Consider the following 13,529-nt stretch of genomic DNA (forward strand, 5'->3'; position numbering starts at 1 on the left):
TGTTCACTGAAAGAAAAACTTAAAACTGATTGCATTTTGTAGCTCGATGGCCACCGATACATTTGGTCGTTGCATACTTCTGCAGATATTTCCATACCTTGTTTAAATTCATAGACTTTCATGTATTCTGTTACCCATTGTGATTATTCACTCTGCAAAGAAAAATTATTTGACATCTCTCACGGTATTTTGTTGTTAGACCTTAGCTTACACGTCAGGTGTGTTTGTGAGGTGTGTATGTCCTAATAAACTGATTAAATTCTTTAAAGACTCGTTCTACTGAGCTTTCTTCTGGGTGAAATAAGCGTACTGATATGTGCTTTATGCCCTCCGAGGTCATACATTGTTTCCACTTTACAAATAACATAGTATTTAATTAAATCTCTGTTTACATATATCAATAGGTTCCTTAGTTCTTTGACAGTAGATGTATTTGTGCAGTATTTCCATTTACTTTGTATTTAGATTAGATATACATTGTCTCCTCTCCTGCTACTGACGTCAGTGTGAATTGATGAGTGCAGACTGTTGAGCCATAAGCTAATTTTGTTTGTACTTACGCTTCGCATGAAGCATGTGTCACCTTTCATTGCTGTTAATTTTTGTGCCTATGTGTACAGATGAAGAGAATCACTTATGCCTATATTCATTACTTTATCTTAAAATACTCTCTAGAAGAAATATTACACTTAGAATTATGTACACTGTGTACAATTACCTAGTGATAAAAAAAAATTACCATGCTTCATCACTCTGTAAAGGTTTTTATATCTTTGTGATGTGAGGGTAGAGGCCCTTGCCTCTTCTGGTTTTCTCATAGGCTAATCTGTATGTCCCCGGATATGGCCCTGAATAGAGTAATTGCCGCTTCTTATTTAGTTTGCCAATTTTTGTTGATTTAGGGTGAGTCAGTAAGAGGACTCGTTGCCCTTCAAAAAATTGTGTAAAGTGTTTCAGTTTCTTGTTATAAATTTTCCTTCTATACTCGGCCCTGTTTTCTAGTGTATCTATGGCTTGTTTGATTTTGTCTTGTAGTGTCATTTCTGTAGTGGGTACCTTTGGTATGGGTGACACCCACTCATTCATTTGTTTTGTCCGGAACATCAGTTCATTGGGTGTGAAACCTGTTGAAGAATGTGGAAGTTTATTGACAACTTGCATGAAAGGAGTTATGTATTCTACCCATCAGGTGTGTTTGTGAGGTGTGTATGTCCTAATAAACTGGTTAAATTCTTTAAAGACTCATTTTACTGAGCTTGCTTCTGGGTGAAATAAGCTTACTGGTATGTGCTTTATGCCCTGTGAGGTCATAAATTGTTTCCACTTTTGCCCAATGAAATATGAAGCGTTATCAGTTAGTAGTATCTTTGATTTATCTACTCTTCTCAAATAGTCTCCCTCAATTCTTCTTCTGATATGTGTGGCTGTTGCATTTTTAATGGCATACATTTTGACGTGTTTCGAGAGAATGTTGTATAGTACTACTACTTGGATATGGACCAGCTATGTCCAGGGATACTATATCTAGAGGTTTTTTTTGTGAGTATTGGTTTTAGCTCAGTTTATTTTGACACATTGGACTGTTTTTACTCTTGACATATTGCACACTTTCTTATTACCTGTAGGACTTGCCTTCTCAAATTTGGAAAATAAAATAACAATTTTTTCACTAAATGTGCTCACTCCGAAGTGTCCCCACACTTCATGTGTGTGTCTTATAAATTCTTCGATATAATCTTCAGGAACAGACACACAAAAACACACACACACACACACACACACACACACACACACACACACACACACACACACACACACCATTGATTAGATTTTTCATGTTTCCTACTAAACAAAACACCCTTGTACTCCTGAAACCATTTACTTACCTTTCCACCTTCATCTTTCTTAAGGATTTGCATACTTTACTCCATCTGTGATCTTGCTGTTGTATAATTTTAATCTGCTTACAAAACTTACGAGAATCAAACTGTTGTGTTGTACCGTGCATTAATAATGTTCTGATTTCTGCATCTTGCTCTGTTAATTCACTAAATTCCTCTGAACCTAGTGGTAGCCTAGACAAGGCTTCTGCAGTCACATTCTGACTTCCTGACTTCCTTGCCATTGCCAGTCTACATTTTATATCCTCTCTACTTCGACCATCATCAGTTATTTTGCTCCCCAAATAGCAAAACTCCTTTACTACTTTAAGTGTCTCATTTCCTAATCTAATTCCCTCAGCATCACCCGACTTAATTCGACTACATTCCATTATCCTCGTTTTGCTTTTGTTGATGTTCATCTTATACCCTCCTTTCATGACACTGTCCATTCCATTCAACAGCTCTTCCAAGTCCTTTGCTGTCTCTGACAGAATTACAATGTCATCGGCGAACCTAAAAGTTTCTATTTCTTCTCCATGGATTTTAATACCTACTCCAAATTTTTCTTTTGTTTCCTTCACTGCTTGCTCAATATACAGATTGAATAACATCGGGGATAGGCTACAACCCTGTCTCATTCCCTTCCCAACCACTGCTTCCCTTTTGTGTCCCTCGACTCTTTCTCTGGTTTCTGTACAAATTGTAAATCGCCTTTCGCTTCCTGTACTTTACCCCTGCCTCCTTTAGAATTTGAAAGAGAGTATTCCAGTCAACATTGTCAAAAGCTTTCTGTAAGTCTACAAATGCTAGAAACATAGGTTTGCCTTTCCTTAATATTTCTTCTACGATAAGTCGTAGGGTCAGTATTGCCTCACGTGTTCCAACTTTTCTATGGAATCCAAACTGATCTTCCCCGAGGTCAGCTTCTACCAGTTTTTCCATTCGTCTGTAGAGAATACGCGCTAGTATTTTGCATCCGTGACTTATTAAACTGATTGTTCAGTAATTTTCACATATGTCAGCACCTGCTTTCTTTGAGATTTGGATTATTATATTCTTCTTGAAGTCTGAGGGTATTTCACCTGTCTCATACATCTTGCTCACCAGATGGTAGAGTTTTGTCAGGACTGGTTCTCCCAAGGCTGTCAGTAGTTCTAATGGAATGTTGTCTACTCCCGGGGCCTTGTTTCGACTCAGGTCTTTCAGTGCTCTGTCAAACTCTTCACGCAGTATCGTATCTCCCATTTCATCTTCATCTACATCCTCTTCCATTTCCATAATATTGTCCTCAAGTACATTGCCCTTGTATAGGCCCTCTATATACTTCCTCCACCTTTCTGCTTTCCCTTCTTTCCCTAGAACTGGGTTACCATCATTCATACAAGTGGTTCTCTGTTCTCCAAAGGTCTCTTTAATTTTCCTGTAGGCAGTATCTATCTTACCCCTAGTGAGATAAGCCTCTACATCCTTACATTTGTCCTCTAGCCATCCCTGCTTAGCCATTTTGCACTTCATGTCGATCTTGTTTTTGAGACGTTTGTATTCCTTTTTGCCTGCTTCATTTACTGCATTTTTATATTTTCTCCTTTCATCAATAAATTCAATATTTCTTCTGTTACCCAAGGATTTCTACTAGCCCTCGTCTTTTTACCTACTAGGTCCTCTGTTGCCTTAACTACTTCATCTCTCAAAGCTACCCATTCTTCTTCTACTGTATTTCTTTCCCCCATTCCTGTCAATTGTTCCCTTATGCTCTCCCTGAAACTCTGTACAACCTCTGGTTCTTTCAGTTTATCCAGGTCCCATCTCCTTAAATTCCCGCCTTTTTGCAGTTTCTTTGGTTTTAATCTACAGTTTATAACCAATAGATTGTGATCAGAGTCCACATCTGCCCCTGGAAATGTCCTACAATTTAAAACCTGGTTCCTAAATCTCTGTCTTACCATTATGTAATCTATCTGAAACCTGTCAGTATCTCCAGGCTTCTTCCATGTATACAAACTTCTTTTATGATTCTTGAACCAAGTGTTAGCAATGATTAAGTTGTGCTTTGTGCAAATTTCTATCAGACGGCTTCCTCTTTCATTTCTTAGCCCCAATCCATATTCACCTACTACGTTTCCTTCTCTCCCTTTTCCTACTACCGAATTCCAGTCACCCATGACTATTAAATTTTTCGACTCCCTTCACTATCTGAATAATTTCTTTTATTACATCATACATTTCTTCGATTACTTCGTCATCTGCAGAGCTAGTTGCCATATAAACTTGTACTACTGCAGTAGGCGTGGGCTTCGTGTCTATCTTGGGCACAATAATGCGTCCACTATGCTGTTTGAAGTAGCTTACCCTCAATCCTATTTTTTTTATTCATTATTAAACCGACTCCTGCATCACCCCTATTTGATTTTGTATTTATAACCCTGTATTCACCTGACCAGAAGTCTTGTTCCTGCTGCCACCGAACTTCAGTAATTCCCACTATATCTAACTTTAACCTATCCATTTCCCTTTTTAAATTTTCTAACCTACCTGCCTGATTAAGGGATCTGACATTCCACACTCCAATCCGTAGAATGCCAGTTTTCTTTCTCCTGATAACGACGTCCTCTTGAGTAGTCCCTGCCCAGAGATACGAATAGGGGACTATTTTACCTCCGAAATATTTTACCCAAGAGGACACCATCATCATTTAACCATACTGTAAAGCTGCATGCCCTCGGGAAAAATTACACCCGTAGTTTCCCCTTGCTTTCAGCCGTTCGCAGTACCAGCACAGCAAGGCTGTTTTGGTTAGTGTTACAAGGCCAGATCAGTCAATCATCCAGTCTGTTGCCCCTGCAACTACTGAAAAGGCTGCTGCCCATCTTCAGGAACCACACGTTTGTCTGGCCTCTCGACAGATACCCCTCCGTTGTGGTTGCACCTACGGTACAGCTATCTGTATCGCTGAGGCACGCAAGCCTCCCCACCAACGGCAAGGTCCATGGTTCTTGGGGGGCTCTTTTGTCAAATCTTATGAAACATGTTTGTAATTCTCCCTTGCCCCCAGTTCCTGAGAGGTCAATAGCCTGGGACTTTACTACGACCAGTTGGTGTTTTCCAATGGCGTAGTGTGATTTAGTTCGTTACCTGGAGAAATTTCGGTGAGTTGCACTGTGTGTGTACTTTGCCAGTTTGTGTCATTAGCCACTGTGCAGTTATTTTGCTGCCCAAAAGTCAACTGCGGTACTGCGTAAGGCATGGCATTGTTGCCGCACGTCAGCCACTACTGCAGCTGACTGATTCTGTTTATGTTCGGCATAGGGCCTTGTGATGGTGAATTGTAATTTGCTCGCACATTGAAGTTACCCATGTTGTTTTGGAAATTGCTTTTAAATCGTTTGTTTTTTCAGTACACTTTACGGTACTCATTACCTCTAGGTATGTAATTTTGGTGTTGTGTGTACCAACCTTGCTGTGTGTTTAAATCACATTTTACTGACTGATTTACGTGGTCATGTTGTTATTATCTGAAGTTCTGTTGCCCTATGGGGTACAGATCTTTCCTCATATATTAAGTCGATAGAATCGAGCACTGACAGAAAATATTGAGTGTTGTGCTCAGGCATTGACTAATTTTTCTCTAATGTGCGATGGTAAACAACTTTTCAAAATTTTTAACATGTCTACCTGCAATATTGGGTTCACTCAGTAGCATGTCTTGTTCAGGTATTTCTCAAAGTATCCACATAGACTACCGTATTTGCCATTGAATGGTGCAGTGTAGAAACCCTCACGTCTGAGTCTTTCTTGCACTGCCTCAGACCAGTATTTGTTGAGAAAAGCTCATTCAAATTGGGTATAAGTGCTGCAACGTTCGACCATTTCGGTTGCCCATAAGAGCACATCGCCTTGCGTATATCTCACAACAAGACTTATTTTCTGTGCTTCCGCCCAGTTGCGTGGAAATACATGACGAAAAGCACTGATAAATACTACAGGGTTCATTCTCTTACTTTCAGTAGTGAATGTAGGAAACTGTCGATGTCTCAGCAAACCTTTGTCTGCAAAAATAGTTGATAAACACATGGCATTTTCGGTCGTATTTATGTTGTTATTGTAGCTACCTGTAATTCTGGCTGGTAATTGTTCATGTATTGGAGTTGTGGGTATGTTTACATTTGTAATCTACAACTGTCACTGGTCCATGCTGTGGGACTCGTGACAATTTGTGAATAGATACCAACAGGTTGTGGTATGTGCACTGTAGCCTGTGTATTATTTACGTGCATAGTTCGAGATGCGGTATTATTTTCTTCCAAAAGATTGCAGATCCTATTTTCCGCGGCTTGTAGGTTAATGTTTACCTTGTTCACGATTTCATTTTTCTTTTCCAGAATACCCTTTTCGACTATATCTGTGTATAACTTACAATCGGTTACTAGCTTCTCTGCAATGGTGTTACCCTCATCTAGCATACCTGCTTCAGCTTCACTAATCATATCACTCAGAGTTTCATTAATCTTCTCCCTCTCCTTCTTTGCACATGCTGAGTCAACTTCTAATGTTGCTACCCTTAAAGTGAGCTCCTTTACAGCTAGAGGTACACCTTCATAGTCTTTATTTAGTTTGTTAACGACAGTGGTTACCTTTTTTACTGTCCAAACCAACTGGTTTTGTGTGGCTTCTATGTGTGTGTTTGTGTCTGTGATTTTCTTTATCTGTTATTCTACTAGATTGTGAGGGACATTAAAAGAATCTACCTTCTGTTTTGACTCCGTAATGTTACTGTTAACTTCAGAAAGTACTTCATGCTTTACCTGTGTTTTCATATGATTCAATTTTTCGTCTATTTCAGTGCGAAAGTTTTTGGTTGCGAAAGTTTTTGGTCAAGTTATCGAATTTCTGTGAGACCGTGTCGTGAAATCCTTGAATACTTGTTTCTGTTCTTGCTTCATTGTATTTAGATCTTGTGTAACAGTGTTTTGCTGCTGTTTTACCGTGTTCAATACTTGTCATATTACCAATTTCGGTATTCATATTGTGTTTCATATCACTGAAATTGGTGTTCATCTTGTGTTTCATATCATCAAATTTCGCATTCATGTTAGATAGCAATTGCCATTGGGTTAGTTGTACTACTGTGGTTGCTGTCCACAGTGCTTTCCAAGTTAATGTTTGTGTTGCGAACAAGTGTTATTTGTAACTTGTTGTCACGATTCACATTTTGATTGCTCTCTAGTATTTCATTCACGAGCAGTATGTCGCTTTGGGAGATGCGTGACATTGTCTCGTCAATTGTAAACAATGTGTTGTCGAGGTCGTTCTGCTGTGGAGCGTCGCTATCATTTGTCACTCCTGCGACACTCATCTCTGATCTACTTAAACCTTCTACAGTAGGCATGCATGGCGCCTGAACTTCAGTTGTTTGATCTCGCAATTCTACGCCATCTTGGCTGATTGCATTTTTGCTATTGTTATCAACAGTAGTCATATATTTTTCAGCCATGTTATATTAATTTGTAAGAAATAAAAATTTCACAAAATGTTAAAATTTTTCTACATTAATTATTACACTTGATAAATGCAAATTCTGAAATGTCAAGGCCTGTTTTTTTCATCTGTTATGATGTTCAAACTATTGTGTCACAATTCTTTGTTCTACTGACAATTCGTATCACACTGAAAATTTCCTGTAAATTTTTCGCAAGAGGTGCTACCAAGCGTAACCATGCAAGCAACTTGCGTAGCCGTCCTACCTTTGCTGCACTGAATAAAACAACTTACTATGGAAAATTTTACATGACCTGCGTCCAATTCTTATTCCTTTCCAAATATTTCTCCTCAATTTTTGCACTTTTCTAATGCTTGCTCCCCATCGTGATTCATGGAAACAGAAAATACAGACAATTAATTTTTATTATTTATTACAATGTCATAGAAATTTCTGACTATGACAATAGTTAACAACACTATTAACGACAGGTGCCCAAAAGTTCTGGCACACAGGATGCCAATTGTAATATATTTAAATAAAAATAATAATATATTAAACTTGAATATACGTATATCTTGCGTTGTTGAGAAGTCTGTTTGTGCTTATCTCAATTTCGTTTAATGATCAGACTTCGCTGATCTAGTTGAAGATGCAGGCAGCAGAGGACTCCTGGGATACCGGTGCCTCTCGTGATCACCAAAAATCCACTTTCTTGATTTTTCTCTTCCCTTTGTCTCAGTAAATAAAAATGCTTGCTATATTATTTAACCTTGAATTATTCACTCATACCATAGAATACATCACTATCACAGTACGTCGTCCTGCTGCATACTCATAAGTCTGACTGTCTCTCTTAAAACAGAAAACAACAGTACAAAAAATTGAATGATAAAATGTTTTCTTTTGTCTGTGCCTTATCGTGCATTCATAATTAATGTCTATGCCAATGTGTCCATTCAATTGATGTTTCGTTTTTGCTTTGTTCTTAAATAAATATTGTTAGTGGCATCCTCAGGGGTCTTTCATCATGTTCCTGTACACCCCCTCCTTCCTAATGGCATCTATTGTCCACATTAGTCTCTTATGAAGATTTGAGAGGAGTAAAGATTACAATAAACTTTCTAGTTTACCTAGCTTTCCATGTAGAGTTGACTCCAGTTCTTTTTGTCTAGGGGTCTGATTCTTATAGCTGAAAATGTCATTTTAGGTCCTCACCGTTGGATTGATCTAAATAAATTTGAAGATTGTTGTTGCTGAATTTTTGTTTTTAGGTAATTATATTTTCTCACATTTTAGTGTATCCTACAGTTTTAAAATTTTTACATTAACAAAGCCGAAATTACGTTATTCGCACAAAATACAAAAATATGTCCGATCACATCAGAAGCATGCTTATGACTCCCACACTCTGCTGAAATAACCATATTTCAAAGGGTTTACAATTTTTCTTAACAAATGAATTTCTACTAGTTTGTTACATTATTAATTTTGATTATTATTTCATAAATAAATCCAGAGATAAGCATAGTAACCAGTACAGTGTTGCCAGTAGTTCATAATTTCAAATGTTTCAAAAAATAATTTTAACTGTACATTCAGAAATAATACTTACTGATTATAACATCGAGAGTAAAATATTTTATAAAGTAGTTCATTTTCACAAATTTTAGATAGAAATATAACATACTGTGTATAAAATTATATGAAAGTTTTTAGAAAAGCAACTGAGATAATATTGACCTGTCCAAAATTCGAAAAATAATACTGGTATCAACAACTACTGTTGAGGAAAAGTAATGCTAAAGGAAGATGATCCGTTACAAACACCATGTATAAAACTGTGACACTCTCAGAAGGTATTTATTCTTAAGAAACTCTGTACCAAATGTAAAAAAAGAAAAGAAAAAAAGGAGCTGAATTGCTCCTTAAAACTGAAAAAGTTATATGAAAGTACGTCCTACGACTGCTAGAATACAGACGTGTAATGACAACTAGTGATGAGAAATCTGGAAAAGTGGAAGGACAATGGAAGCAGTTGAACTTGAAGCAGCAAATATAGGAGACAAAGATAAAATTAACATCCTTTGAAGACATACAAATTTTCAGCGGGAGTGACTACATAGAAAGGCTATAGAGGTTTCAGACAAATTGAAGTGACAATTGGAGCAAATGAAAAGTACTGGGCAGATCAACTCGACCTGTAAAAAATAATGTGAATGTGGAATGATTTACATGCTCCAGTGTGGCCAATAGTGGTGGTGGCAGTGGTAGTAATAAATGGGTGTGTTCTTTGGCCATAGTGTTGACCCAGGCTATCCATTATGAAAAGCTCTTGTGTTTTGTGTTGGCAATTCAGTCCCAATGAAAATGAGAGATGGCACGAAGAAGTGTGTCAAAAAATGAAGTGGTCAGGCAGTGGCACTCTCTCATCCTTTTCTGGTTTGGGTAAAAAGTTTTGGTTAACTTGCTGTGTCAAAAGTTGACCATGAACCTTATATCGAGCCACACTTCTGGTCTTGTGTACATATTTTGTGATCAGTTCTACCAGTTCTCTCTCTCTCTCTCTCTCTCTCTCTCTCTCTCTCTCTCTCTCTCTCTCTTTAAAAAAAGGGTGAATACAGTGACAGAAAATCCTGTGTGGAATACGTTCATTGTACAGATACTTAAAAATGAGCAGTGGCTGGCTAGTCACAGAGAAATAACACTGAAAGAATGTAGATCAGCCTATGAACTTGTTTCGTGATATGTTAGCAGAATGTAGTTTAACAATAAATATTTTCATTCCAGTCACAATGGTTTTCAATTAAATGACAATGACGCTGTTCTTAATAACTGTTCATGTTTTAAAAGTGAGTGAATTTCTCCAATTTTATCTGAGTGTTTCTGATAACAATTGTTTAAATGTGGCTGGCTTACCTTTTTTAGTTTTTAATGTATATGTCAGCTTTATAATATAGTTGCTTAATTAGCAACTCGGACGAAATGAAATGTGTGTGTGCTTGAGTCTAATGTGATCTCTCACATTCTGTGTGAGATTGTTTTTAGTTTATTCAATACTTAGTAATGAAAACTTAAATATTGGTATTATACTAACCACCATGTAGAGCGTTGAGTGATAGTGGAAGCGGTAGTGGCATTTAGTGGTATTTTCATTCAAGTTGTTCAATAACTGAATAATGTATTCAATTTTTACAGAGTGAAGAAAACCCAGCTAGTGCAAAGAAGGCAAAAGGAGGAGGAGGGAGAGGACGGAGGCCAAAGTAATTCCACTGTATGGTTGCCTAACGTGTCCAAAATAATGTTGCTCTTAATTGAAGATGTGTCTCCGATTTGTAATCGAACTGTAAAATTTGAAATAGGACTAAAACATATTAAATCACTGTGTCTGTGACATATATTGAAGTGATTGTTGTGATCTCATATCTTTTTGTAATGGATGGCAATCTCTTCAATCATGTTGATTTTTAATTAAATTAGACATAAAAATTATAATTGGATCTGAATTTAAAATTGTGTGTGAATGCTTTTAGATGTGTGGCTCAGATGTATGTATTTTGATGTTATGATAGTTACTATAATGCAACACAATAAATAACCTTTAAGTTCACCAACACTTCTTGTAAAGCAGGAGTTTATTTTGGAATGAAAAGCCTAAAGAACCCTAAAACATCAAGGCTACAATTGGGTAATATCTGAACTTTAATAACGTTTAAGAAATAAAAATAGCATTTATGAAAATTAGTTTTGCAGGAGCGGATGCTGTACAAAGGATTTTGTAGCTGTATAATATTATAAGTAAATAATTAAAAATGTTTTTAATATTGGGTTTAGTAAGTTACTGTGATGGTGAATCAAGTGAAAATATTATGGAGGAAAGTAGGTGATTGTTGATAATACTGCTGACAGTTGTAATTTTGTATATTATAGAATAATTCATTTTAAGCAATGATTCAGTTGACAGACCATTACTCATCTTTAAAAAAAGTATGATGAGTAAATGCACATGAACAGTGTGTGCTGCTAGTTTGTCTTTTGAACACATGCCTTTATTTCGAGAGCAGAAAGTTCATCCCTATTCACACAGCCTTTAATCCCACTGCAGCATTATATTCTTGTCTTTGTGGGTTTCAACACTTCACATAAATCGAAGACAAATCAAATATTACTCTTAAGTTTCTCTTAAAGACAACTGGTTGTTTATCATATTAGTCACTGTTTATATTCCACCAATAGCCTTCTGTTATAATAGTTTGGACATATTCACCTACATTTTTTAAACAAAGATATGCTAGACAACAATTTTTTTATGTTTTTCACACACACACACACACACACACACACACACACACAATTGGTTATGGAAAAGTGCAAAACTTTTGTTCAAAGCACATATATTATACAGTCAGTCTCTCATGATTCAGTTGTGCCCGACACACCACAAAGAATTTGTCCACGTGAAAATTAGCTTTATGTCTCCTACATTCAAATTAGATTTTTCCACGGTGCTCTCTGTCAACATCACTTACATTTTTCAGAGGAAGTGTTTATTTTCACTGGAAAATGTCCCCAACTCTTGTCATTTGGAGCTTTAGTGGATTTTTCTGTTTTTCTGGATAGTCTGTTAGGCATTATCAGAGGGCATTGCATTCTTAAAGAGCTGCCCCATGATACTGAGCCAAAGCATTATGCACTTCATTCTTTTGGGTGCTATGTTCAATATATAGGTTATGGGATGGCAGACTAGAACACACTAAGTAGGGTGTTATAAAGTCAAGTTTAACACATATATTTCAGAACGACACAGAGTAAGTTGACAAGCAAGACGTGTACACGTTAGCATTCGAATGAGCACTGAGTCCCAGTCTAGCGGCCGCTGCTCGGCTGGCCGCTTAGGTGGCGCAGCTGCTGCATGGCTGGCAGACAGCGCCGCACGTAGAGGACGCATGTAATAGCGCGGCGGCGCTTTGAATGATCGGCGAGTCACAATACTTTTCCCCCCTCTGAAATTGTTGCACTGGTCCTGATGTAGGTGTCCTGGAGATGGCTAACGTCCATAGGCGTTGTTTGACACGCTGTAAAGTCTCGAGGAGGGGCTTTCCGCTCGGACGGAAGTGTCCCTGATGATAACGGGTCAAGATGACAGGAGACGTAGGGGTCAAACCTGCTGGGGCCCTGTGCACCAATCTGCCCGTTGCGGCAAGTCCAGTTGACGTAACAGGAGACATGGGCGATGTGTCGGCGTCCGTTGGAGGAGGAGGCGAGTCGATTGGCTCTGACAGAGGATGGTCATCCGGTTCCTGCATGGGCACGTCTCCTGGTGGCGTCCATTCTTGTCCTGGCATCGCGATTACGGTGAGAGGGCTGCGTTGTGAGTATTGAGAGACGCCAAGATCCCGAGCGTCAGGTGGTGTAACGGCATTCGGAACAGGCGTTGCCGGCACAGGAGGCCGAAGCTGGTCCGAATGACGCACTGCAACACCCGTGTCCGTCTGGATTTCATACAGGTGTCGGCCACGGTGTCGTAAGATGCGGCCCGGACTCCATTTTGGCCGCCTGCCATATCCCCATACCCAGACGAGGTTGTCGGTGGTGAACCGGCCAAGTGAAGGCACCCGCGGCCGTGAGGTTGAAGGCCGCAGAAGGTGAAGTAGCGTGCGGGGCTGTCGGCCATGTAAGAGCTCAGCCGGGCTGTGGTCGCCCATGGGGGTGAAATGGTAAGACGCCAGAAACTGGAGAAGCGCATCATCAGCAGCAGAAGAAGTCAGAAGTTTCCGCATCTGAGCCTTAAATGTGCGGACTAGTCGTTCAGCCTCACCGTTTGATTGTGGATGGAACGGCGGGGCCGTGACATGCATAACGCCGTGACAAGCACAAAAATCCGCAAATTCGGAAGAGGCAAATTGCGGACCATTATCAGTAACAAGAGTAGAGGGGAGGCCTTCCAAAGAAAAAAATGCGGGCGAGAGCACTGGTGGTTGCCGCAGTGGTAGGCGACGTGCAACGGACAATGAAAGAAAAGTTAGAGTACGCGTCAATTACGAGGAGCCAATAAGTACCTAAAAAGGGTCCTGCGAAGTCGGCATGAATGCGCTCCCAGGGCTTCTCAGGCGAAGGCCAGTGACAAAGATGACTTCGGGGCAGCAGCCTGCGACGCACAAGGGCCGCAG

At 39.0% G+C, this 13,529-nt stretch overlaps 1 protein-coding gene across 3 annotated transcripts in view; it reads left to right on the forward strand.

The window, feature by feature from the left end:
• The window catches only part of LOC126416729 (flap endonuclease 1), an 89,579-nt gene extending 78,604 nt beyond the window's left edge, over positions 1-10,975 (forward strand). For all 3 annotated transcript variants that reach the window (XM_050084551.1, XM_050084550.1, XM_050084553.1), the window contains one exon: positions 10,558-10,975. Coding sequence is in view for 2 of the 3 variants with exons in the window: in XM_050084550.1 (XP_049940507.1) it covers positions 10,558-10,626 (69 nt within the window). In the remaining variant the exon portion in view is untranslated. The remainder of the gene's footprint in view (positions 1-10,557) is intronic.
• The last annotated feature ends 2,554 nt before the right edge of the window (positions 10,976-13,529 follow it).

The sequence above is a fragment of the Schistocerca serialis genome, chromosome 8, assembly GCF_023864345.2.
Source record: "Schistocerca serialis cubense isolate TAMUIC-IGC-003099 chromosome 8, iqSchSeri2.2, whole genome shotgun sequence".
Taxonomy (NCBI): Eukaryota; Metazoa; Arthropoda; class Insecta; order Orthoptera; family Acrididae; genus Schistocerca; species Schistocerca serialis.